The 27,500-nt window shown below is 46.5% G+C and overlaps 1 protein-coding gene across 5 annotated transcripts in view; it reads right to left on the bottom strand.

Moving 5' to 3' along the window:
* trps1 (trichorhinophalangeal syndrome I) overlaps positions 1 to 27,500 on the bottom strand; it is a 189,289-nt gene that overhangs the window by 56,511 nt on the left and 105,278 nt on the right. For all 5 annotated transcript variants that reach the window (XM_083766855.1, XM_083766856.1, XM_083766854.1 and 2 more), the window contains one exon: positions 24,820 to 25,609. In XM_083766855.1, the coding sequence (XP_083622981.1) occupies positions 24,820 to 25,609 (790 nt within the window). The remainder of the gene's footprint in view (positions 1 to 24,819; positions 25,610 to 27,500) is intronic.

Raw genomic sequence — 27,500 nt, 5'->3', positions numbered from 1 at the left:
TTCCAAATGAGCCTAATCCAGTGTTTGGAAGGTTTGTTATTCCCTCTTCTTACATTACACTACCGTGGACGAAAACAACTCATCGCCCGCCTACCGCAGCCTGATGGTCTCCTATGAATACAACATTAGGGAGGCTACATTTCCTGGTTGCCCTCTAGGAAAATTAAAGAGGAAGGTGCACGGAGGTGTGGCCTGGTCTCCTGCGGGAGGTTTGCACATGTGCAGTGTAAACAGGAACTGCGATGATGGAGTGTTCCAGCAGAGGTGCTAGATAGAAAGCTCAAACCTTGTGATAATAATGAGATCCAGAACAGTTGAGAATTAAATAGCAGCCACCCTTCCCTTTTCAAATGTTTTATATCATCCACAGCACTTGAATGAACAGTACCTGTGTTCCTTTGTCATTTCACAAAAATAAAAGTTTGTACATGTGTTTAAATCCACAAAAGAAAAATATACAAAAACATTAACATTTAGTAAATGTACTTTTTTTTCCACAAAATTATTAAATTTATATACTTTTTAAAATAAAAACAAACTCAACATTGTACTATTCTCTTTTTTTATATCCTTATTAATATTTCAGTTCAGTGTCAGCAACTCTCATGCACCCTAGCACCTCTGCTGGAACACTCCATCATCGCAGTTCCTGTTTACACTGAGCATGTGCAAACCTCCCGCAGGAGACCGGGCCACACCTCTGTGCACCTTCCTCTTTATTTTTCCTAGGTTGCCCTGGGATCTCTTCTTCTACTGAGGTATTTCACGCATTTGACTGGCACCGGCGCCACGTTCTGGCCTGGGGTGGTAGCACACAGTGTCAGACAGACAGACAGACTAAAGCCCGACACACACCGTCTGCGACCGTCTGCGGTGCGACGCGTTGCCGCGCGGCGCCGCCTGGAAAATAGAACTGGGTTCTATCGGCGCGCCAGGCGACGCGGCGCGATGCGGCGGACGGAGCCGGTGTGCGATTGGTTCATTGAAAATAATGGAGGCGGCTGCGTCCGCCGCGCGGGAGGTGTGTGGTGTGTGGTGGGCTAGACAGAGCTAGACAGAGCTGTGCATAGGAGCGGCTAGTGCCGCTCAAAATAAATAAATGCAGCATGCTTCGTCTAGTGGTGAGAGTAGGATGACATGCAGTATGCTGCCTCTATAGAGGCATAGAGGAGGATGACATCCACAAAGCTGTCCTGAGATTGGCTTGGAACCAGAGTTAGCTACAAGAAGTACTATAGTCTTGTTTATATGCTAGACATTGTTGTTCAAATATATAGTCATATATATATATACCCTCATGGCCTCCAGTTCCCACCTGATGTCGTGTGTGAGTTCAGACTTCTCCAGATCGTACTGAATAACTGCTAGCTTGCATAACGTCTTCAGACTAGGACTCAAGTCTAAGATATGAAGGGAATGTGCGCGGTTCTCTTTCATGTGTTCTCCTTCATAAGATCCCTTAACATATCATCCAAATAGGATTATATTATCTCCCACCATGCAACAGCACATATGAAACGAAGAACACGGTCTTCTCCCCTCAACCTCCTTCCAGGAGAATGTCTCTGGATTGAACTTCCACAGATCATTGTAGGTCTGGCTTGTGATACTGTAGGTCCTGTCGGTCTGGATTGTGCTACGGACCCAGCTGTAGCCACCAAATATGTACAGCTCTCCATTGTAGGCAAATGCTGCATGCCTGCAGCGCCGTTCTGGAAGAAGCTGTGGAGGTGTAATGCTCAGCCACAGATTGGTCTCTGTGTCAAACACTGTGATGTTGTAGAAGTCATGCCACCACCCCCCCTTACCCCCAAATACAAACATTGTTCCTCTGGTGTTAATGAAAGACCAGGCCATTGCTGTGGTGTCCAACTCGTACATGTCATTAGTGCATCCAGCATGCTTGGTGTATCCTCCATAGATAAACATGTCCTTCCCCAAGACACAGGCTGAGTGGTGCTCCCTCTCCTCAGGAATAGTCCCAGATATCTTTGGACTAAACCATCTGTGGGTGTCGACATCAAATGCATGAAGCACGTTGCTGCATGGACCACGTTGCTGCGTTACTCCCCAGATGTAGACAGTATTTCCTACCAGCACAGCCGTGTGGCCACAGCGGCAGGCTGGAACCTCAGGAGGACATTTTCCTCCTCCCGGTATCACCAGAGGCAACTCCATCCAGAGTAAAGACACTGTGTTGAAGACGTACACGCCAATCTGTCATACTTACTCATACCTCCAAAGCATATTTTGTGTCCCACAGTGACAGCTGCGTTATGTCCGTTTACTGGTCCTCCTTCTTCCTGATATAAACTCCACCTAAACATCTCAACTACAGATGTACAAAACTACAGATGTACAAAACTACAGATGTACAAAACTACAGATGTACAAAACTACAGATGTACAAAACTACAGATGTACAAAACTACAGATGTACAAGATTAAGCCAAAGAACAACTACTCAAGTATTGCTCTGTAAAAGACTGACGATGAATCACACATGCTATGATTTATATTGACCGAGCTCCGAGTTTTGTTCAAACATGGATTTCCACCTGGCCTACTGGAGTGGAGTGGAGTGTGCGTGCGTGCGTTGACCTTTAATGCTCATTGTGTTTGTGTTTTTATTAGATTTTTTATTACGTTATTATTTTGTTTTAAATAGCAATCAGAAGTTCATGTATATAATGGAATTTATTTCACTCAACCTGCATTGGGGCGTATAGGGTGGGTACACAGTACTACACACAGATGCCTGGGGCCTATAGGAGGTAGGAAGTTGGGCTTGCCAGTATAAGTGTATGTGTAAGGATTATGGGTTGTACATGCTCAGTGATTCATTGGTGCAGCCACTGTTCTTTTCCCCATTTTACTTTAGTTGCAATGCTCAAGTGCTTCCATTGTTTCCAAGAGTAATTAATGCATTGGACCTTTTGAGGACTGCTGCTTACCACCAATCATGGGGGAATTTTTTGGTGACAACGGTAGAACAATTGAATTGAGGGTCTCAGTGGATAGTCACACCTTGGTATCATTCCAAAAGTATTACTAGTATCCATTTGGTCTCTCTCACGCACACAGCCGCACACACACACACACACACACACACACACACACACACACACACACACACACACACACACACACACACTAAAAGCTATCTTTTAGGCCTGGGCCGTGGCTCAGCGGTCCAGGCACCTTGGCCGGTAGCCCGAGTCTGGCAGTGTGCCGCGGGTTCGACTCCCGATCCCGACGGCCTCTACTGCATGTCACTCCACCATCTCTCTCCCCATTTCCTGTCAGCCTACTGTCTGTCCCTCTATAAAAAATATAAAATAAAGGCGAAAGCCGCAAAAAACCCATTAAAAGCTATCTTTTAGAAATCATTGTTGTTCCTCCAGTTAGCCACTTTTGCAGAGCAAACTTAAAGACCAAAACAAAAAAAATGCAAACGGCATCGTTTAAGGATGTGTAAGAACGGAAATCAATATCCTCCTGACACGCTCACACGCACTCTTTCACACACGCACTCTTTCACGCACGCACACTGTTAAGCTGCACCTGGTCATAGAACAGGATAGCTGGGACTGTGGGACTGTGTGTGTGTGTGTGAGAGAGAGAGAGACCTTCCTTACTATCTAAGAGGCCAAACATCTGCACACATGACGCATCTAAAATTAACAGTGCACAGCGCATGCATGCGCCCCCCTGCCCCCCCCCCCACACACACACGTCATGCACATTAACAAACTGATAATTAAAAGTGCAGTCTCACTCTGCATCCTCCCCTCCATTTCCTTTCTCCTATCCCAATTTCTGCCTTTCTCTCTCCCCCTCTCTCTCTTCCTCCCCCCCCTCTCTCTTTGTCTCTCCCCCCCGTCTCTCTCTCTTCCCCTCACCCCCCCCCCCCCCCATCCCCCTCTCTCTCTCTCTCTCTCTCTCTCTCTCTCTCTCTCTCTCTCTCTCTCTCTCTCTCTCTCTCTCCCCCTCTCTCTCTCTCTCTCTCTCTCTCTCTCTCTCTCTCTCTCTCTCTAAACAACTGCATGAACAACACTCTCCAGTTAAATTCAGCCAATAAAACTACCTGTGTTTCAACACGGGGTCAAAGTGTAATAATAACACTGCTCCATAAAGTGAAAGTGAAATCAAGGAGGAGGTTAAGCGTAGGCCCTGGCGTGCGCTCAACCGGTTCAGGCGTTGAGGCGAACGTTAAGCCATTAACCCATTTAGACCTAGGGATGGAGCTCGTTAAGTTTCATTGATAACGAATCAACGATCACCTTATCGAGCAGGCTTATCGAGCCCACTATCGAGCATTTGCTATTATTTTGTGGAAAGCTGGGAATCAATACATTCTGAACAGAGCCTTATTTTTATTGGCCTGCTGTGAGAGTTTGTATGCCATGCAAAAGGTATCGCATTTGGGTTTAATGCATTATTGACAGATATGCATTGTCAAAATGTTCCCTTTCGTGCATGTAATAATTAAGTTAACAACTGTGCTACATTATTGCATTTAGCTCCCCTCTTGTCTTTTTAAAAATGTAACCATAACCAAACCTTTTCACCCACTCCACCATATTTCCATATCAAGGAAGAGGAAGAACATCCAGTTTGTAGAGCTCTGAGACTTACTTTATTTTAACCCATTTCTGACCTGAGATCAGATTCATACGAGGTTTCCACTGGACACACACTGGTCTGATTAACCCATTCTGACCTGAGATCAGATTCATACGAGGTTTCCACTGGACACACACTGGTCTGATTAACCCATTCTGACCTGAGATCAGATTCATACAAGGTTTCCACTGGACACACACTGGTCTGATTAACCCATTCTGACCTGAGATCAGATTCATACGAGGTTTCCACTGGACACACACTGGTCTGATTAAGGCAACAAATTGCAGCGATACGACCGACTAGGTCTTCATCAGGCAAATATGACAACCATGACAACAAGCTCACAGTGTACTGTAACTTAGACAAAGCCTCTACAACTGTAGTTCTCAAACTTCTTCGTGCCAAGGACCCCTAAATGGATATATACCCCCCCCCCCCCCCATCTGAAAAGGTTTGGCGCCATGCAGGGACCACCAGAAGAGAAGAATTTAGTTAAAAAAGGTAAAATAATGATTCATTATTTTTCACTGAGGTTTATATAACTGCTATTTTTGAACAGCCAACGTAGAAAAAATATGGATGTGTGATGCAACGTAGCCTGCTTTATAGCTGGGGACCCCAGCCAGGACCCCACTTTGAGAACCAATGACCTTAGACACACCGTCTACAAATCCTCCACGTTAAATCATGTACAAAGATTCAAATGTAATAGTGTAAGAATAAAAATGAAAGGATTGCGGGCATTGATTTGTGCACTCTCAGATACAGATCTGAATCTGTTTTGTAGTACAATGCTCCGGGTTAATGATGTATTCATTTGTAACCGAGTGTGTAATACATGTCAAGGGTCCATTTGGTTACATTTGTACATTTGGCTCAGAGTTAAAAGAAACACTGAGGATGTTATTATGTATAGGGCTGTGGCTCTAGGCCTGAGGTGTGTGTGTGTGTGTGCGTGTGTGTGTGTGTGTGTGTCTGTGCCTGTAGGCGCGTCAAGGACATAATGCAAGTCAATATATTCATCTAAAAGCAAACCATACAGTTGTCCCAGACGAGAGAGAGACTGAGAGAGAGAGAGCAAAGTCTTAAGGGAAATCTTGCATACAAGATATATCATGCCACAAGAACAGAATTCATAAGCACACACACGCACACACACACGCACACACACACACGCACACACACGGCAGAGGAGAATTCCAAATGAGTGAAAGCGTCACAAGGGGGTCAAGGTGGGGGGGGGGGGGGGGGGGTTAAGACACAGAAATAGATATAGTGAAATGAAGAGGAAAATAGATTGTAGAGAAAGCCTTAATGTACCTTCTCTAGTTTTCACCTCCCAAAATGTAGTATTCATGTCTGTCTACTCCCCTGCCCTCTCTTTATCTGTCACTCATGCACGCACCCACACACGTACCAACGCACGCACACACACGCACACACACACACACACACACACACACACACACGCACCAAAGCACGCACCACAGCAGGGTGTGATGAGATAACTTGAATGGTAGCGGATTAAAGTATCAGGACTGAGATCACTCTGCAATGTGTATGATTGTCTGCTTGAGCATGTGTGCTGTGTGTGTGTGTGTGTGTGTGTGTGTGTGTGTGTGTGTGTGTGTGTGCGTGAGCGCGCACGTGAATGCGTGCGTGCGTACGTGCGTGCGTGCGTGCAGATGGTAACATGCTAGCTTGAAGGAAGGAAAAAGACAGACAGAAGGAAGAAAGGAGACATTTTCTAGAAGTACTGTAGTAGAAAGTGTTACTTTTCAGGATTCAAATTCAGAAACAGCAACAGTAGCAGATCCGTACTTTTGTGTGACGCTGTAGTGTGATCAAGTATTAGGGCATTCAATGTGGAGATAAGAGGTTTCTGCCCAACAGCAGCAACATATGTGACCAGATTTGACTGAGTTAATAGCACAGGCAGACTCTTCACATACTAGAGCATGTCTGAAATAAGTGTCAGGGCTGAAATCGACATGAAAATATGAAATAAATGCTTAAACATATATAGCTAGGTGTAATGTTAGAGACCACAGAAGTGAACCTTTCAAGCCTTTTTTCTCAACTCGCTGTTTTCCCAAACTGGTGGGTCAAACTGAACAACCAATATGTCAAATTGAAGCTATGATTCCCTGCTTTCATAAAACATGAAAAAACAAAAATTCAAAAAAGATCCCTCAGTCAAATTTAGTCACATATACATAGTTGACCGGAGTCCCCCAGGGCTCTATACTCATTTTCACTCGCGCACGCACAGTACACCAAATATCTTCCCCCCAAAAAACTGCTGATCTACAAGCTCGCTGTGCATCGCATCATGTATAGAATACAATCAGAAGAGATAGTAAACTCATGGTTCTTTTTTTCACTGACACCGTTGTGCAGTTCCTTTGGCATCTCCCCTCCTCCATCCGCTATAGTGTTGTTGTTTAGTTTAGTTTTTTTTCTTTAAAATTACGTCAGTCACAATCACCCAGCCATGGAGATGATTGTGTGAATGAAGCCAAAGAGGAGGAGGAGGAGAGAGACAGAGAGAGAGAGAATGCCAAGAGAGAGGAAGAAGGGGGAGGCACACACCGGGTTTTCTAATTACCGATTGGTCAGGGGTCAGATGGACATTTAATCTAACCAATCAGCTTCCTAATTACACAAGTGCTGCCAGAATAGTGTATCTTACACATCTGTGTGTGTGTGTGTGACGTGCATGCATGTGTGTGTGTGCGCGCGCGCGCGTGAGTGTGTGTGCGTGCGTGCGTGTGTGTGTGTGTGTGTGCGTGTGTGTGTGCGTGTGTAGCTGGCCAGCATTGCGTGTAGAGGTCTTGTTGTAGCAAAATGAACATCTGGCCTGAATATTGGTTCCATGTGTGAACACACAAACACAGCACGCACACACACGCACACACACACACACACACACACACACGTGCACGCACGCACGCACGCACGCACAGTTGCACACACATGTACACATGTTTCACACACACACACACACACACACACACACACACACAGCCTCCAGTAATGCTCCCGCCTTACACAAAATGGAGAATGAGAGAAAAAGAGAGCGAGAAAGAGCGAGAGAGGGACATGCTATATACACAGGCTACATGTGTAATGGATAAAGGAAAAACAGGCACAAATATATAAAAAGAATGCTCTCACACACACACACACACACACGCACACAGGCTACGTGTGTGCGTGTGTGTGTGTGTGTGCGCGTGTGTGTGTAAGTTGATTGTAACAGTAATTGATGTAAACGTCTAAATTACAGCTAGGAGCTAAAATAACCACTGTGTTTTAGCGTTGCCATGTCAACATGATGAAAAACACCTGGGCCAACCAGTTGGCAGGGAGGACGGAACATCTGTCTCGCTGACGCACGGCGCGGACCAATCAGACGCTTATCTCGTGTGACCGGCGCGTGTCCGAACCAATGAAGTGATCGCAGGGAATGAGGCAGCTGTCGTATGTGTGACAACGCGTCGGTCCCGATTAAAACTTGAAAACCGTTCAGATTATTTGTGAGTATTACAAACAGAGGCTGATGCCAAAGGGAAAAGAAAAAGAAAGGGGGAATACACCCCTCATAGCTTACGGGTTAATTTTTACAGTTTCACAGTTAAACGAAACAGGATTTTATAGGCTAGTGGAGGAACGTTCTTTGGGGATCAAACCACAGTTACTGTTATACCACCAGCAGCAGCAGCATTTGAAACACTTAACTTAATCTACAAGCTGGCAACGCATGGTGATGCAATGCGCTGTGAGCTTATAGATCTGATTTAAAAAATGGGGAACGCCAGGGTTAAAGTGTTTAAACTGTGTGGTCCAGTTATGTGGCTTATCGTTGACGTCGGCCCGAAACCTCATATCTCAACAGTTTTTTTTCCCCCTCGTAAAAATGTATGCCCAAACTTCAACATAAGTGTCACGGTATAAAGTGGTGAAAATAGCAGATATACAAGCTCAACAACCACAACGCATCACATCACATCGCAACGCGTTGTGAGCTTCTATATCGGCTTCCCCCCCCCCCCCCCCCCTATTGGAGGACGTTTTAAAAAATAATGACAAAATAAATCACACTTGTGTGAAGTGAGCGGTGCAGCTATAATTGTATTGTTATAGTTACTGTAGTGGAGATATACAGACATAGCTGTTCCTACTCCAGACGAGACATAATACGGACAGCCTCCAATCTAAGCTAAAAAGGGGCGTGACCCAAAATAAATTGCAATAGTAATCGTTCAAGATTTTTTATGATCATCCCAAATAATATATAAAAAATTGTTGTATTGAAAAATTGTGGATCATCATGGTCAATTCAGGGGTTAAACGTCCGGGTACCGTTAAAAATCTACAGTATACAAGGCGAACATTTCAAAATTGAATTATGCTTTAAGTATAGCATGTGACGTGTTGAACTAGAGGGAGGGGGGTTTTCATCATTCTGAATCCATCCCAAGCATTTAGTCTCGCACGGAAAACACTCCTTGGGCTAAATCCGGCCACAGCCACTTGCCCAAATGTGCCCCAAATGTGATGACCTCATTACATTTGTGGCTATGGCCGTTTTTAGCCGAAGGATTGTTTTCCGTGCAAAACGAATGCTTGCAATTGATTCAGAATCATGAACAACATACAAGGTTTCCACCCGACGGCAACAAACCCCACCCCGACTAACGCTGCGAAGGAGGAGGTTGACTCAGTCCTGAATCACCCATTTAACCCATTAAGGCCTGACATCGCAATTTAAATAATGTTTTCTATTATCATGACAGTTTTCTGAAATACCTATGTTTCTATATTCAGTGGTGCTCAATATTTCATGTCAAGGACCCCAAAAATGTAATAAGCCATCTGAAAATAAGTAGTTCCAGGGAGGGTCCCAGGAGTAAAGATTTTAGTTAAAGACGTTGACTCTCTAATATATATATTCAAAGATGTGAGGCACATTTCCACCACTTTTCAAAAAATAGCAGACCTACAAGCTCGTAGCGCGGCACTCGGTGCCGCGCTATGAGCTTGTAGGTCTGCTATTTTTCAATAGCTAAAGTATAACATAATGGGGTTCCCGTCTAGAATGGCTTAAAGCAAATCAAAACAGCCCCGTCTCTCCATACACATAAAATACAGGAGGTACAGTGGGATAATTGGCCATTTATTGGCTTGTGCGAGACCCAAAAATCCCACACCAGACCAGACCACGCCGCTCGCTCGCTCGCTGCCTTACGGGTACGAGGAGGAGGACTGTCAGCTGGAATCCGTGTGTAGCGGGCTGCGTGCGTGGGACGGCCAAATTGAGTCTAAATGCGGTCTGAATGCCGTAATGTATTTTTTTAGGCCAAATGTGATATTCTTAGTAGACAATGAGGCCGCTGTGAACTGCCACCGAGCATAAAGCCACACACAGGCCATCGCTGCAACATATACAGTCACGTTAAGGAAAATGCACACATATAGACCAATGCACTCAGACACACACGCGCACTCACACACACACACACACACACACACACACACACACACACACACACACACACACACACACACACACACACACACACACACACACACACACACACACACACACACACACACACACACACACACACGCACGCACACGCACACACACACACACACATACGCACAGACACTCATCTGCCAACTTATAATGCCAATGTCACCACTGACCACACACACACACACACACACACTAACACGTCATAACGACAACAAACAGGCTTTCTGATTAGGTTTCTGTCAAACTAAAGTGGCCCGTATTTCTTGCGTGCATGCGCGCATACACACACACACACACACACACACACACGCTACGCATACACAGCCACACAGACGCGCACACGCACAGTCGCACACACAGACTTTCCTTCCAGTGTTTATTTGAGTCTGTGTCCTGATGGGAAATATGTCTGCTAGACAAACAAACCGAGCAGACCTGACCAGAGCAGGCCACTCCACGAGTGCACGTGTAAATGTGTGTGTGTGTGTGTGTGTGTGTGTGTGTGTGTGTGTGTGTGTCTCAGGAAGGGAAAGACAGACAGAGAGAACTGGTCCAAGGACTACCAGTAATACTGAGGTCATCTCTCCCAGTTACAGCGCGCGCACGCACAGCACACACACACACACACACACACACACACACACACACACACACACACACACTTGTATAACCTTTCGCTTTAATAACACCCAGACCGTTATAATAGATGATTTGATATTAGCTTCATTTCTATAATGCACGTTGGATGGATGGAGGTCTTCCTTGGGCTTCAGACCATTGAAGCACCACATACAGACATCACAGGTCAGTCAATGACTGGAAAACACACGGCTGTGCAATACATCAGTGGTTCCCAAAGTGGGGTTTGGGGACCCCCAGGGGTCCTTGAGGGAGTTCCAGGGGGTCCCCAGCTAAATGATAGTTAGGAACCAACTAGTTACAGACCTTATGGGTCTGTAACTCAGAGAATGTACAAATGGAACCAAATGGACGCGAACGGGTCCATTTGGTTCCATTCGTACACTCTCAGAGTTAAATTAAGTTTAATTTTACATTATTCAGGTCAAACTGGGCGCCCTAGAGCCGTAACAATCTTCTCTTATGGGGGTCCGCAGGCTAATGGGTATCATTGTGGGGGTCCCAGGCTAATGGGTATCATTGTGGGGGTCCCAGGCTAATGGGTATCATTGTGGGGGTCCCAGGCTAATGGGTATCATTGTGGGGGTCCTCAGGCTAATGGGTATCATTGTGGGGGTCCCAGGCTAATGGGTATCATTGTGGGGGTCCTCAGGCTAATGGGTATCATTGTGGGGGTCCTCAGGCTAATGGGTATCATTGTGGGGGTCCCAGGCTAATGGGTATCATTGTGGGGGTCCCAGGCTAATGGGTATCATTGTGGGGGTCCCAGGCTAATGGGTATCATTGTGGGGGTCCCAGGCTAATGGGTATCATTGTGGGGGTCCGCAGGCTAATGGGTATCATTGTGGGGGTCTGCAGGCTAATGGGTATCATTGTGGGGGTCCCAGGCTAATGGGTATCATTGTGGGGGTCCCAGGCTAATGGGTATCATTGTGGGGGTCCGCAGGCTAATGGGTATCATTGTGGGGGTCCTAATGGGTATCATTGTGGGGGTCCGCAGGCTAATGGGTATCATTGTGGGGGTCCTAATGGGTATCATTGTGGGGGTCCTAATGGGTATCATTGTGGGGGTCCCAGGCTAATGGGTATCATTGTGGGGGTCCCAGGCTAATGGGTATCATTGTGGGGGTCCCAGGCTAATGGGTATCATTGTGGGGGTCCGCAGGCTAATGGGTATCATTGTGGGGGTCTGCAGGCTAATGGGTATCATTGTGGGGGTCCCAGGCTAATGGGTATCATTGTGGGGGTCCCAGGCTAATGGGTATCATTGTGGGGGTCCGCAGGCTAATGGGTATCATTGTGGGGGTCCGCAGGCTAATGGGTATCATTGTGGGGGTCTGCAGGCTAATGGGTATCATTGTGGGGGTCCTAATGGGTATCAGTGTGGGGGTCCGCAGGCTAATGGGTATCATTGTGGGGGTCCCAGGCTAATGGGTATCATTGTGGGGGTCCCAGGCTAATGGGTATCATTGTGGGGGTCCCAGGCTAATGGGTATCATTGTGGGGGTCCGCAGGCTAATGGGTATCATTGTGGGGGTCTGCAGGCTAATGGGTATCATTGTGGGGGTCCCAGGCTAATGGGTATCATTGTGGGGGTCCCAGGCTAATGGGTATCATTGTGGGGGTCCGCAGGCTAATGGGTATCATTGTGGGGGTCCGCAGGCTAATGGGTATCATTGTGGGGGTCTGCAGGCTAATGGGTATCATTGTGGGGGTCCCAGGCTAATGGGTATCATTGTGGGGGTCCCAGGCTAATGGGTATCATTGTGGGGGTCCCAGGCTAATGGGTATCATTGTGGGGGTCCGCAGGCTAATGGGTATCATTGTGGGGGTCCTAATGGGTATCATTGTGGGGGTCCGCAGGCTAATGGGTATCATTGTGGGGGTCCTAATGGGTATCATTGTGGGGGTCCTAATGGGTATCATTGTGGGGGTCCCAGGCTAATGGGTATCATTGTGGGGGTCCTAATGGGTATCATTGTGGGGGTCCTAATGGGTATCATTGTGGGGGTCCCAGGCTAATGGGTATCATTGTGGGGGTCCTAATGGGTATCATTGTGGGGGTCCCAGGCTAATGGGTATCATTGTGGGGGTCCTAATGGGTATCATTGTGGGGGTCCTAATGGGTATCATTGTGGGGGTCCCAGGCTAATGGGTATCATTGTGGGGGTCCTAATGGGTATCATTGTGGGGGTCCCAGGCTAATGGGTATCATTGTGGGGGTCCTAATGGGTATCATTGTGGGGGTCCTAATGGGTATCATTGTGGGGGTCCTAATGGGTATCATTGTGGGGGTCCCAGGCTAATGGGTATCATTGTGGGGGTCCTAATGGGTATCATTGTGGGGGTCCTAATGGGTATCATTGTGGGGGTCCTAATGGGTATCATTGTGGGGGTCCCAGGCTAATGGGTATCATTGTGGGGGACTGGGGGTCCGCAGGCTAATGGGTATCATTGTGGGGGTCCCAGGCTAATGGGTATCATTGTGGGGGTCCTAATGGGTATCATTGTGGGGGTCCCAGGCTAATGGGTATCATTGTGGGGGTCCCAGGCTAATGGGTATCATTGTGGGGGTCCTAATGGGTATCATTGTGGGGGTCCTAATGGGTATCATTGTGGGGGTCCTAATGGGTATCATTGTGGGGGTCCCAGGCTAATGGGTATCATTGTGGGGGTCCCAGGCTAATGGGTATCATTGTGGGGGTCCTAATGGGTATCATTGTGGGGGTCCTAATGGGTATCATTGTGGGGGTCCTAATGGGTATCATTGTGGGGGTCCTAATGGGTATCATTGTGGGGGTCCTAATGGGTATCATTGTGGGGGTCCTAATGGGTATCATTGTGGGGGTCCTAATGGGTATCATTGTGGGGGTCCTAATGGGTATCATTGTGGGGGTCCCAGGCTAATGGGTATCATTGTGGGGGTCCTAATGGGTATCATTGTGGGGGTCCTAATGGGTATCATTGTGGGGGTCCTAATGGGTATCATTGTGGGGGTCCCAGGCTAATGGGTATCATTGTGGGGGTCCTAATGGGTATCATTGTGGGGGTCCTAATGGGTATCATTGTGGGGGTCCTTATTCTGTCTCAGATAGATGCGTGTCCCTTCTACATCCCTTTACAGATAGCGAACATCATCATGGAATCAGAGTCGAGAACCAGGGTAGCATTCCAAACTTTACTGTCCTCTTCTTAATATCCAATAATGGTTAATTTGTAAAACTGAAATAAACATGACAAAGTCTTGATCAGAAAACATACTTCAACACAAAAGTATAATCAATTACAGCATAAAATAACCTGTGCATGTTGACAAAAAGCTACTGTAGTCTAGCATAATGACAAAAGCTACATTAGCTTAGCTTAGTATTTTTTACAGCATCATGAAAAGTATTTTAACTCAAAACAACACATGAATTACATTATTATTTAAATGCACACTTGTACCAAATACAGAAATGCAATTGTAGAATTAAACACTGAAAACTTACAAGCAAAGGCTTTTCCAAGGCACAACAGAAGAAAAAGGGGGAGAGGAGCTCTGCCTCTGTGTCTCACAAGAACAAACTGAAAACTGCATGAGCCTACAAACTAATTAGGGATTTCAGGTGTGCTGGAATTGGAAACAATTGAGCTGAGCTAACACATCTGAAATTACTAAACACTAATTACTGGCTCTGTACAGCAACCGCCTCTAGGAGGTGCAAAAGAGTCGTTTTTAGAAGGCCACATAAAGTGTGCCATGACACTCCCCGCTTGGTATAAATCAGATACCACTATAACAAACTGAAATCACAAAAAACCTTCACACAGTGTAAAGACTACAACATATTAGTCCTTGGTTGACATCAAACAAACTGTCTCTGAAACAGGTCTGAAAAATGTCCTGATTGTCCCATTTATTGTGACCCTGAGCTAGACCTTCCTGACTCGTCCGTCGCTGCCAGCCAGTGCCTTGGTCACAAGGGCCATGGGCCATTTGTTGCGCTTGGCCTCTCCTTCAGGTTATGACGTTCCTCTTGCCATTTGCTCTGAAGCGTTGCCAGGTATTTACGCTTCCATCTGTTCCAGAAGGCGTCGTCAAGATGCTGCACCTGCCGCCATTGCTGCCTGTGTAGGTCCAATTCCTTGAAGTCGCCTGGAGGGGCACGGAGGGTGCAGACCTTTTGAGTGAGGAGCATGGTTGGTGTCAACAAGAAAGGTGAATCTGTGGCGGTTGAGATAGGAAGAGGCCTTGAATTGACAATTCCTCTGACCTCTGCCACCAGGGTGGACCACACATCTATGTGTGGGTTGATGAGGTCAAACCTCTCCTCTTCCAGCGATGGCCAAGTAGTAATGCTTAACAGAGCTGCTGGTACAGAGCGAGTGGAAAGGTCTGTAGAGTTGCGACTCGAAGAGACGTAATGCCACTGTGCTGTGCTTGAGATATTTCTGATAAGCTGCAAACTGTTGCTGTCATCCATGAACATCTCTCTGTGCATGATGTCCAAAAAGGGTCTATCTTCAATAGACAATCCAACTTTGTCATCGTTCACTGACTTTTCAAAGATTGCATGTCTGCTGTCGTAGATGGAGGTGTCGCATGCTAGCGAAGCGTCAGGCGGAGGCTTGATGCTGAACTTCTCCTTGACACAGATCTGGTTGGGACGTGCAGCAAGAAGAGAAGGACGTCCGTTGTCGAGTACATGGGTGCGGTAAGTACTTACAGCTGAAGACTTGTGCTCTGATTCTAGGCAGACATTTCCGACCACAACCCAACCCAGGTCGAGTCTCTGTGCGTAGGGGGTGTTGCCTGTTCCATTCCGTTGCTCCCGTACTTTGTGGACCTGGAGTATGTCGCGACCCAGGAGTAGAAGAATTGGAGCTTTAGGGTCCAGAGGAGGAATGCAATGAGCAATGGGCCTTAGGTGTGTATGCCACTGCGCTGCCTCTGGAGTTGGTATTTCTGCCCTGACATCTGGCATATTGTTGCACTCGATCAGAGTTGGCAGTTTCACCTTTGTCACTCCATCTAAGGACTCCACAATGAAACCTGTGGTTCTTCTCCCTGTGGTCTCTGATACACCTGCACAAGTGCGAAGGGTGTAAGCTGAGTTTTCTCCCTTGATGTTCAGCAGGTCGAAGAACTCGGTTCTGGCAAGTGATTGGTTGCTTTGCTCATCCAGGATTACATAGAGCCTGATTGCTTTGTGTGGCTGACTCTCTGGATAAACCTTGGCAAGGCAGATCTTGGAGCATGATCTTGTATTCCTACCATCTCCACAGACCTTAGTACACTTTGAAGTGACATCTGGTTGCAGTGTTACAGCTTCTCTCTCCCCGCTATGCTCGGTTGAGGTTGTAGGGGGTGGTCCAGGATGCAAAGCTGTGACGTGAGTGTCACTTTTACATTCAAAACATTTGACAGCTGCCCTACAGTTTCTGGCCAGATGAGTGGTTGTAGCACAGCATCTGAAGCATATGCCGTTTACCCTTAAGAACATCTTACGCTCCTCGAGAGGCTTGTTCCTAAACCCCTTGCAGTGCTTGAGAGGATGGGGCTTCTTATGAATTGGGCATTGCTTGTTGACATCCAAATCACTTGAATTGCTCTCGTCATCTGACTGCGTCTGACTCACAGTATCTGACGAGACCTCTGTCTTGTGGGCATAGACTGAGCTTTTCGCCTGACTCTTGGCTGGCTGCTCAGGTTTTGGCACACTTTGGTTTCCTGATGAAAGAGCAAAGCTTGGATCATTGCGTGCTCGGGCCTCTCTGCAGATGAAGTCACAGAAGTAAGAGAATGGCGGAAAGGTAACACGATGAACAGTTTTGTATTGGGAACCTTGACCCATCCACTTCTCTTGAAGACTGTAAGGTAACTTGTCTACGATAGGTGCAACACCACGGGGGGTGTCAAGATAGTTGAGCCCAGGTAAGTAACCTTCACATTTCGCAGACTCCATCTCCTGTAGAAGATCTCCTAGCTCCCGAAGTTTTGAGGGTTCTTTGATATTGATCTTCGGAAAGCTGTCGAGTCTGTCAAATAGAGATCTTTCAACAACCTCTGGAGCGCCATAGCAGTCTTCCAGGCGCTCCCAAGCCTTCCTTAAGCCTGTAGCAGGATCGCCTAAATGCACGGCTCGAATCCGCCTCACATGATGTGCAGACTGTTCTCCCAACCACTTTGACATCACATCTAGCTGCTCACTAGCCGAAAGGTGCAAACCTTCTGTGGCGTTCAAGAAAGATGACTTCCATGTCCAATAGCTCTCCGGACGATCATCAAACCTGAAGAGTCCTGAGTTGACAAGCTCACGTCGTGCTAAGTATCTAGCGATGTCACTCATACCAGAGTCTCCACTTGATGGCTGTGGTGAAGATTGAATAGGTGTGGGAGAGAATGGCAGCGCTTGGATGTTGCGATGACTCACTGGCGTTTGTCTCTCTGGTTTTGGCCTCTGTGATTGCTGAGTTGCACCATCGTTGCCATTGTTATCGAGCTTCCCGTATTGTGCAGCTCGAGCTGCAGAGCGATGCTGCCTTGTTGGCGTTGCAGGTGTGAGATCATGAATGATGGGCTCCAACGGTGGTCCATATGGCTCGACACCTGCAGGGGTTATTACTTCTAGCTGGGCCTGTTGTTGAACATAATTGTTAACGCGTTCAGAGACAACACGCTCAGAGACAGCTTGTACTGAATGCTTCTCTTCATATTCGCTTTTTCCTGCTTCTTCCAGCGAAGCATATTCACTTTTTGCTGCTTCCTCTAGCACTTCTGTTTCTGCAATGGCTGCAGCCACATCGCCTTCTTGTTGAAGAATTGCAATATCTGCTTCCATCCGAGCCTTTTCGATCATGAGATTCGCTTGCTTCTTAATGAATTCGGTCCTGGCCCGTGCTGCCTCAAGCTTGGCACGAGCCTTAGTGGCGGCTGTGCTAGCTGTTGAACTCCTTGCTGAAGCGGAGGCTATGGACCTTGTCTTTAATGTTTGCTCCGTTGAGCCTTCACCTGAATGTCTTTTCTCTGACATCATGTAAAGCCTATGCCGTCTTGGCGTTCGAAGTGTTAAGATGAGCGAGGATTACTTGGGTTGAAGCTTTCTTTCCTTTTGTTTTAGTGTCCGTGGGAAAGCTGCTTTTTTACTATTCTGTCTCAGATAGATGCGTGTCCCTTCTACATCCCTTTACAGATAGCGAACATCATCATGGAATCAGAGTCGAGAACCAGGGTAGCATTCCAAACTTTACTGTCCTCTTCTTAATATCCAATAATGGTTAATTTGTAAAACTGAAATAAACATGACAAAGTCTTGATCAGAAAACATACTTCAACACAAAAGTATAATCAATTACAGCATAAAATAACCTGTGCATGTTGACAAAAAGCTACTGTAGTCTAGCATAATGACAAAAGCTACATTAGCTTAGCTTAGTATTTTTTACAGCATCATGAAAAGTATTTTAACTCAAAACAACACATGAATTACATTATTATTTAAATGCACACTTGTACCAAATACAGAAATGCAATTGTAGAATTAAACACTGAAAACTTACAAGCAAAGGCTTTTCCAAGGCACAACAGAAGAAAAAGGGGGAGAGGAGCTCTGCCTCTGTGTCTCACAAGAACAAACTGAAAACTGCATGAGCCTACAAACTAATTAGGGATTTCAGGTGTGCTGGAATTGGAAACAATTGAGCTGAGCTAACACATCTGAAATTACTAAACACTAATTACTGGCTCTGTACAGCAACCGCCTCTAGGAGGTGCAAAAGAGTCGTTTTTAGAAGGCCACATAAAGTGTGCCATGACAGTCCTAATGGGTATCATTGTGGGGGTCCTAATGGGTATCATTGTGGGGGTCCTAATGGGTATCATTGTGGGGGTCCTAATGGGTATCATTGTGGGGGTCCTAATGGGTATCATTGTGGGGGTCCTAATGGGTATCATTGTGGGGGTCCTAATGGGTATCATTGTGGGGGTCCTAATGGGTATCATTGTGGGGGTCCTAATGGGTATCATTGTGGGGGTCCCAGGCTAATGGGTATCATTGTGGGGGTCCTAATGGGTATCATTGTGGGGGTCCTAATGGGTATCATTGTGGGGGTCCTAATGGGTATCATTGTGGGGGTCCTAATGGGTATCATTGTGGGGGTCCCAGGCTAATGGGTATCATTGTGGGGGTCCTAATGGGTATCATTGTGGGGGTCCTAATGGGTATCATTGTGGGGGTCCTAATGGGTATCATTGTGGGGGTCCTAATGGGTATCATTGTGGGGGTCCTAATGGGTATCATTGTGGGGGTCCTAATGGGTATCATTGTGGGGGTCCTAATGGGTATCATTGTGGGGGTCCTAATGGGTATCATAGTGGGGGTCCTAATGGGTATCATTGTGGGGGTCCTAATGGGTATCATTGTGGGGGTCCTAATGGGTATCATTGTGGGGGTCCTAATGGGTATCATTGTGGGGGTCCTAATGGGTATCATTGTGGGGGTCCTAATGGGTATCATTGTGGGGGTCCTAATGGGTATCATTGTGGGGGTCCTAATGGGTATCATTGTGGGGGTCCTAATGGGTATCATTGTGGGGGTCCTAATGGGTATCATTGTGGGGGTCCTAATGGGTATCATTGTGGGGGTCCTAATGGGTATCATTGTGGGGGTCCTAATGGGTATCATTGTGGGGGTCCTAATGGGTATCATTGTGGGGGTCCTAATGGGTATCATTGTGGGGGTCCTAATGGGTATCATTGTGGGGGTCCTAATGGGTATCATTGTGGGGGTCCTAATGGGTATCATTGTGGGGGTCCTAATGGGTATCATTGTGGGGGTCCTAATGGGTATCATTGTGGGGGTCCTAATGGGTATCATTGTGGGGGTCCTAATGGGTATCATTGTGGGGGTCCTAATGGGTATCATTGTGGGGGTCCTAATGGGTATCATTGTGGGGGTCCTAATGGGTATCATTGTGGGGGTCTTTGACATGAAAAGGTTTGGGAACCACTGCAATAAAGGATTATAGCTACAGTACTAAATCATTAAATAATATATGAATAAAAAGAACACACGCAAGCAATTTATCGGTAACTCATTCGTCTTGTCTCACGCGCGCGCGTGCGTGTGTATGTGTGTGCGTGCGTGCGTAATTATTTTTATTTGTTTTCATTCGTTCGTACAAAACAACCATTAAACAATACCGAAGCATAAGCTATACAATTTCCTGTGGCGGATATAAGGCGAAGATTAATTATTAAGTCCCAAGGGATAACAAGCTGAATTCAACTCTAGTTCATTTAATTTCATTACCACACACACACACAATCACAGAATGCCGTCATATATATATATATATATATATATATATATATATATATATATATATAAATGGGTTTGTGACCGCCAGCAAATTTACAATTCACAATGTAGGCATTTGGCAGACAGACGCTCTTATAAAGAAATGAACAGTGGAAGGCTAACATGGAGCTACACAGAAGATGAAGGAAACGTCATCATCAGAACACATTAACCCATTTAGACCCGAGAACAATTCTACTGTTAAAAACCTATGTTTCTATATCAGTGATTCTCAAAAGATGTCATGTCAAGGAGCCCCAATATTACATCTCTGCTGTCAAAATATAAATTAAGGAAACCTTATTTTTAAAATAATAAGTTAGGAGGTTTTGTCCAAAGCACTTTTTTACTACTTTCCATTGGTTAAATATTTTCGAAACAACACACAGACGTAAAGGGTGTTCAATAGCACTGATTCATGCCATTGGATTGTTCCAGAGACCCGCCAGAAGCAAAGATTTGAGTTAAAAACGTTAACTGTGAAAGAATATATATTCAAAGATTTGCGCCACATTTTCACGATTAAAAAAAATAGCAGATCTACACCGAGTGCGGCGCTATGAGCTTGTAGATCTGCTATTTTTCAATAGCATTAAAACACCAAAAGGGGTTCCCGTGCTGAATGGGTTAAACCTAAAGCAGCTAAAGTTACAGTAAGAGTGCTTTATGGGAATATCGAGAGCTTGTGTGTGTGTGTGTGTGTGTGTGTGTGTGTGTGTGTGCTCGCCTCCAAACATAATTAGCTCTGTCGGGCAGCGGAAATGTAAACGAAGAAAAAACAACCCTTAATGAAACTCTACTGTGATGTGCTAAAAGCACAAGTTCCCAACATCCCATTTATCTCTCTCTCTCTCTCTCTCTCTCTCTCTCTCTCTCTCTGAGTTAAACCAGCTCAACTTTTTTGTAGCTTTTGTAGCAGCTACAAACGCTGGATATATCTTTGTATCTTCATGTCGCTGGCTAGTGGCTTCCATTGAAAAAAACAAAGAAAAAACAGCCTGTATGTTTGTAGCTGCCAGTGCCAACGCGGCATAAGGTGGTTAACGCAGCATATGCCAGGCGTGGGTTTCAGTTTGGCAATTTAACACGCTGAATGAAGACCACATTTCTGCACGGTGCAGAACAGATTGTTAATAAACACGATGCACACTGCAGAATAAGTGTCTCTCTCAGGGTTCAATTATTACTTGGGGATATCAGAGTATGAGCAGCCGTGGTTCTCAAAGTGGGGTCCGGGTATACTCCCAGGGGTCCTTTTTTTTGGGGGGGGGGGTCCCCAGCAAAAGCAGCTAACAATACTGTAGCATCACAATCACACAGCATCACCACTTTAGCCATTTATATGATGCTCACATCGCATCACTTCATGCAGCGGTGTAGCTTGTACATCTGCTATTCTTGGAAATATCGGGGAAAAAAGTTTGAAATGTTTTAACACAAAACTTGAAAATGTTTGAGAACCAGAACCAGGGGGTTTGAGTGTGCGCTCTGGGACTGAGAGGCCTGGGTTCAATCCTCTGCTGAGTCGTACCAAAGACACAATGGAACCATAATGCCTCCCTGCTTGGCCCTCTGCGTCCCTGTGACATACTATGGTGTCAGGACCAGGGGATGGACTATGTGACATACTATGGTGTCAGGACCAGGGGATGGACTTGTACATCAAGCTGCCTACAGGTATTAGGCAGTACAACGTGGCCTGTATGGGCCACATTGGGAACCACTAACTGACTTATATCACTGTAGAGGAAGGAAGACATTGGAGCAGTCTTGGACAATTAAAGCTTTTAATTACAGGGTGCGGTATCGGCAAAATGACAACGTTTGGATGTCAATGCATGTTCGCCAGGTCACAACCTGACCTGACGAACATGATGCACTGACATCCAAACGTTGTCTTTTTGCCTGCACCCTGCAATTAAAGGCTTTAATTGTCAGAGACTGCTCCAATGCCTTCCTTGTACTACTGTATATACAGTACCAGTCCTGTTCCTGAGATACACCCTGTTGTGCTCAGGCCTATATCACTGTATTGTCAATATCTTCTAATAAAACGCTTCGTCTCTCAAAAAAACAAAAAATCTTGACACACTATGTTCATTCACATGGTGTACTTTAAGTGTGTGAATAACCTTTTTGTGGAGTGTGCTTTTCTGTCATTTGATGTCTTGTACTGTTGTGTCTTGTAATTGACAAAAAAATCTAAATAAAGTATAATAAAAACGTTAGTTAGTTAGTTGCTGCGAGAGTGAGGTCTATAGCCAACACCAACTGGGGATTCCTGGGTCGCTGCCCTCCACTGTTTCCTATCCAACATCAGGTTGTTGAGCTCTGCAGTGTTGTCAGTCAAGCTGTCGCGCCGCAGCACGTCTACATATACATACATGTAGGTGGTACGCTGGTTTGCCCTGGTTTGGCTCCCATAGGCCAATAATAATACAAATGTATGTTGGGTGGAAAGTTGGAAACCTCACAAAACACTATTGTTCAGGATTCAAATAATAGCAAAAGTAGCAGATCTACAAGCTCAGAACGAGCTTGCGGATCTGATACTTTTGAGTGACGCTGTAGTGTCAAGTAGAGCGTTAATTTACGAACACGCACAAAAAGTTAGAATATGAAGATATGAGGTTTCTGCACCGACAGCAAACAGTACACACACACACACACACCCACCCACCCACACCCATTTTGGGGCGGGATCCCCTTTTGGTGTTGTCATGTTATGTCATGCTTTAGCTATTGAAAAATAGCAGATCTACAAGCTCAAGCTACGAGCTTGTAGGTCTGCTATTTTTGAAAAATCGAAGAACGACTGACATAGAAACATAGCTTTTTCTGAAAACTGTGAGGATGTAGAAGACATTTTTAGAATCTGATCTCAGGTCAGAATGGTTTAAAGCAGGCGAGCGGTGAGCAGTGTGGAGTGTGGAGCCCATGAGGGCTTCTCCACAGTCACACTGCAGTGGGCAGCCTGGCACAGAGAGGTAGAACCAAAGCACAGTTCTCTCCATACCTGAATACTGAACAGCGGTGTAAATGTCTCCACTTATACCACCCCATTTCTGTGTGTGTGTGTGTGTGTGTGTGTGTGTGTGTGTGTGTGTGTGTGTGCGTGTGTGCGTGCATGCGTCTGTGTGTGTGTGCGTGCGTGTTGATCAATTTGTATAAGACGAGTCATCTACCAAATAGAGGAAATGAAAGAATGAAAAGAATGGAAAAGAGAGACGGAGACAGATCGATGCACATGAAGAATAAGGGGAAACACGCGCGCACATGCACGCGCACACCCACGCGCACGCGCACACACTTTAAATGAGTAATGACTGAATTTATTTGCTTCCGTTTTCTCAATCCCTCGTGTGCTTCTCCTCGTCCCTCTGTCCTCTTTCTACTTTGGGACAGTGACTTTGGATTTCCTTTTTAACATTAAAAACCCCGTCAGCGCCAAACTCTTGCGTCTAAACTCGCCAGTCAGTGTGTGTGTGTGTGTGTGTGTGTGTGTGTGTGTGTGTGTGTGTGTGTGTGTGTGTGTGTGCGCGTCAAGATGTGTGCCGTGAGTATACTATAAAGTCTTTCTGAATCTATTCATGCCCCTCCCTAACCCTGCCCAACGATGAGTCAACCTCCCTCTACGTGTGTGTGTGTGTGTGTGTGTGTGTGTGTGTGTGTGTGTGTGTGTAATACTGTGTATCATGGTAACTGAGACCAAAATATTGTCGCGTGAGGAGTAAGAGGTGGAGGAATAAATAGCAACAAAGGTCACGTCTTGCCAATCCTTTCTTTAAACGTTTACAGTCTTGCGCAACTCCTCCCGTCTTAGAAAAACTGTTTGTCTCTATGCCTCCCTATCTCTTTATCTCTATCACCCCCCCTCCTCCCCCCCTCTCTCTCTCAGACACAATCTCAGTCTTTCTCTTTCACAGCGCCACACCCTGGATAATGAGTCAAGCTGCCCCACCCTGCCTACAGCCTGCCATGGCATGTGCGCACGCGCGCACACACACACACGTGCACACGCACACGCACACACACACACACACACACACACACACACACACACATGTCTCCATCATACACCCTATAGGGTTCCGTGTACTCTGATATATCGTAGTGAGTTCATCGCCAATTAGGCTCTATTTATAGGCACAGGCAGGGCGCCAAAATCATGATGTCATGAATGATGGCGGCCGCAATGCATTCTGGGACACCAGGAAGTGGAGTATAGTGACACAGGCGGTTTGTTTTTGCCTCAAGGTTGCCGTTAACAACAGGACAGCTTCACACAGTTGGAAAAAGGGCAATGCATGAATTAAATAAAAAGTAATTACACAAATAACTCTCTCTGTTGACAGTTGGAATGGAAAGACAAGATGAGAGACTGAATGAGGAGAGGAGAGGAGGTGGAGGAAGATGAGACAACATGAGAGACTGAATGAGGAGAGGAGAGGAGGTGGAGGAAGATGAGACAAGATGAGAGACTGAATGAGGAGAGGAGAGGAGGTGGAGGAAGATGAGCGACAACATGAGAGACTGAATGAGGAGAGGAGAGGAGAGGAGGTGGAGGAAGATGAGCGACAACATGAGAGACTGAATGAGGAGAGGAGAGGAGGTGGAGGAAGATGAGACAACATGACAGGGATGAATAGGACCAGATGAAGTTCTTACCCTTAGTAAGGACTGGGACTCCTCTTTAGTGGACCCTCCTTTGGCCTCCTGTCCTGCCCCGCTGCCTCCTCCATACTGCTGAGGGTTCATCTGGCTCTGCTTCTCTCCTCCCGCCGACCTCCCCCCGCCGCCGCCGTACGACTTGGTATCTCCCAAAAACGCCTTGGTGTCTCCCAGGTAAACCATGCCCGGCGAGGCCACGCCCCTCTTCTGCGAGTCGTGGTTGGCCGCAGCGAAGGGCAGCGAGAGCGGCGAGGGGAAGAGGGAGGGGCTGCTGCTGCCGCCGCCGCTCCCTCCTCCCCCCCGCTCCGTCGCCGCCAACGCCACCCTCTCTCCTCCCCCCACTCGCTCCTTGGGCACCCACAGTAACCCGTGGGCCTGCTCGCCCCCTCGCTCGCCCCCTCTGGAGTCCACGAGCGTCCAGCCCTTCTCCCTCTCTCCCCTGTCCTTCTCCTCTCCTCCTCCCCCCTCGCTCTTCACCACGCCCACCCCCACCTCTCCCTCCTCCAGGGAGTAGAGCAGGCGGAGGTCGGCCTTGCTCTCCTCCTTGATGGCCAGGGTGGAGGGCGCCGAGCAGCCGTTGGCCGAGAGCGCCAGCAGCGAGGGCGTCGTCGCCAGCGAGGTCGCCATCAGGGAGGTGGCCAGCAGCGAGCTCATCGTCGTCGCCGTCAACGAGCTCAACGAGGGGGAGGAGTCCCGGCAGTGGGCGGAGTTGAAGTGGTCGAGCAGGGCCGACGAATCGGGGGCGGTGAAGTCGCAGCGCCGGCAGCGACAGCAGGCGTGCACGCGCCTAACAGCGGGAGAGAGGGAGAGACAGAGGGGGAATGGAACAGAAACAAATATGGAGAGAGAGAGAGAGATAGAGAGAGATATGTCAGAAAGGGAAAGGGAGAGAGAGAAAGGTCGGGGGTTAAACAGATGTGTGACAGAAGAATAAAACATTCCACAATGTCCAATTACCAGTGACATTTATTATCTGAACTGACTTTAAGAATTATCTTAGACGAGATTATCTTTGACGACGTTGATGTGCACTGACGGACGTCTGCAGGGTCCATGTGGGCATACGATAATGCATGGCGGAAATATCACGGGGATTGGTATTTAAGATCGTCAAAGAGACAGTGCCCTCAATAATAATAATAACAATGTATTTTTATTTATAAAGCGCTTTACATTCTCACGAATCTCAAAGTGCTACAAAGCATGGCAAAACATTTAATACAATAAAAGAAGCATAAGCAACATCGTAAGCATAACGGAGCGTGATCAATAACCCAACATGGCTAAGATAAAAGACTAGGTAAAACATGTTTAAAAAGGTGGGACTTTAGTCCATTCTTAAAAGAGTCGGTGGACTAGGGTGCTCTCAGGTGCATAGGGAAGGGAGAGAGTTCCACAGACATGGGGCTGTGTGGCAGAAGGCCCGGTCGCCTCATGGTGCGGAGGCTGGTGTACATTCAATACATTCATACCTGTCCAACTACTTCTCCAAAGTGAGTGACACCCACAACACCAGAGGGAGCGACCATGACCTGGTACCACCCAGATTTAGAACAAACATGGCCTGAAAAGAGACCTACGTATCAGGAGAAATGTGATCTCTTTTGTATAGGGCTTCATCTTGCGCCACCCTTATCCCTTATCCCTAAACTAATTTGCCATTTTAAACTATTTTAAAATAGTTCAACTAGCCGATCTATATCGAGACATTGTGAGCTTGTAGATCAGCTATTTGAACAATTTCAAAAGGGTTTTTTTAAATAGTAAATAGTAAAAAATGGCTTTGTAATTGTTGCCGACATGTATTATCGATTTAATTTTGTATGCCATGTTGATGAATTGATTACATAAGACGGCCATGGGCCTTCTTTTTGTGTTTTAGCTTTAATGCCTTACTGTACCATGTGGCGTTTACATTTCCGACTAATGGACCAAAAGTGGGTGTCTAGAGCGCACCATAGTGGTCATATCCCATTCATGGGATATGTGGTCTATACAAATGAGCTTGGTATGGTTTCCCACAGACAGTCCACCTCAAATCCCAACAGGCCACAACGCCAATAAATTCCATCAATCGCCGAAGCCGCCGCGATCGTCCAACATCCCATCCTAACTCCTAAGCACGGGAGACCATTAAAAAAAGGCAAGCAGTCAGTGGCCCACAACGTGCAGGACTGAAGTCCACATGATTGACATGGGAGGAAACAGATACTGTACATATTGGGCAAGACGAGCCAGCGGCAAAGCTTTGATGGGAAATAAATATAATAATGCTGCGAGCAGCGGAGCTGCATTCCAGAGACGCTGCAGAGACATGGACTCTCTCTGGCACACGTTCACATATAATTAATACTAATAATAATACACAGGTTCACATATAATTAGACAGAGAAGAAACTTCTCTCCTGATGTCGAGTGCCTTCTATTGATAATAGGCATAAATTTACACTCACTGTCTCACAGTGAGTCACAGTCACGCTCCGCTCTCTCTCTCTCTCTGTGTTGTCAGTGACGTGTGTGTGTGTGTGTGTGTGTGTGTGTGTGTGTGTGTCTTCCCTATGAAACAAATGCATGTCTCCAATGTTATCCTCTCTCTGATAAACACCAATTACTCTCTATATCGCATCGAAACCTCTTATCTCCATATTCTAATTGTTTGTGTTTTTGATACAATAAGA

This window comes from Protomyctophum parallelum (genome assembly GCF_964188405.1).
Source record: "Protomyctophum parallelum genome assembly, chromosome: 1".
Lineage (NCBI taxonomy): Eukaryota > Metazoa > Chordata > Actinopteri > Myctophiformes > Myctophidae > Protomyctophum > Protomyctophum parallelum.
This window is presented reverse-complemented; position numbering and strand designations above follow the sequence as displayed.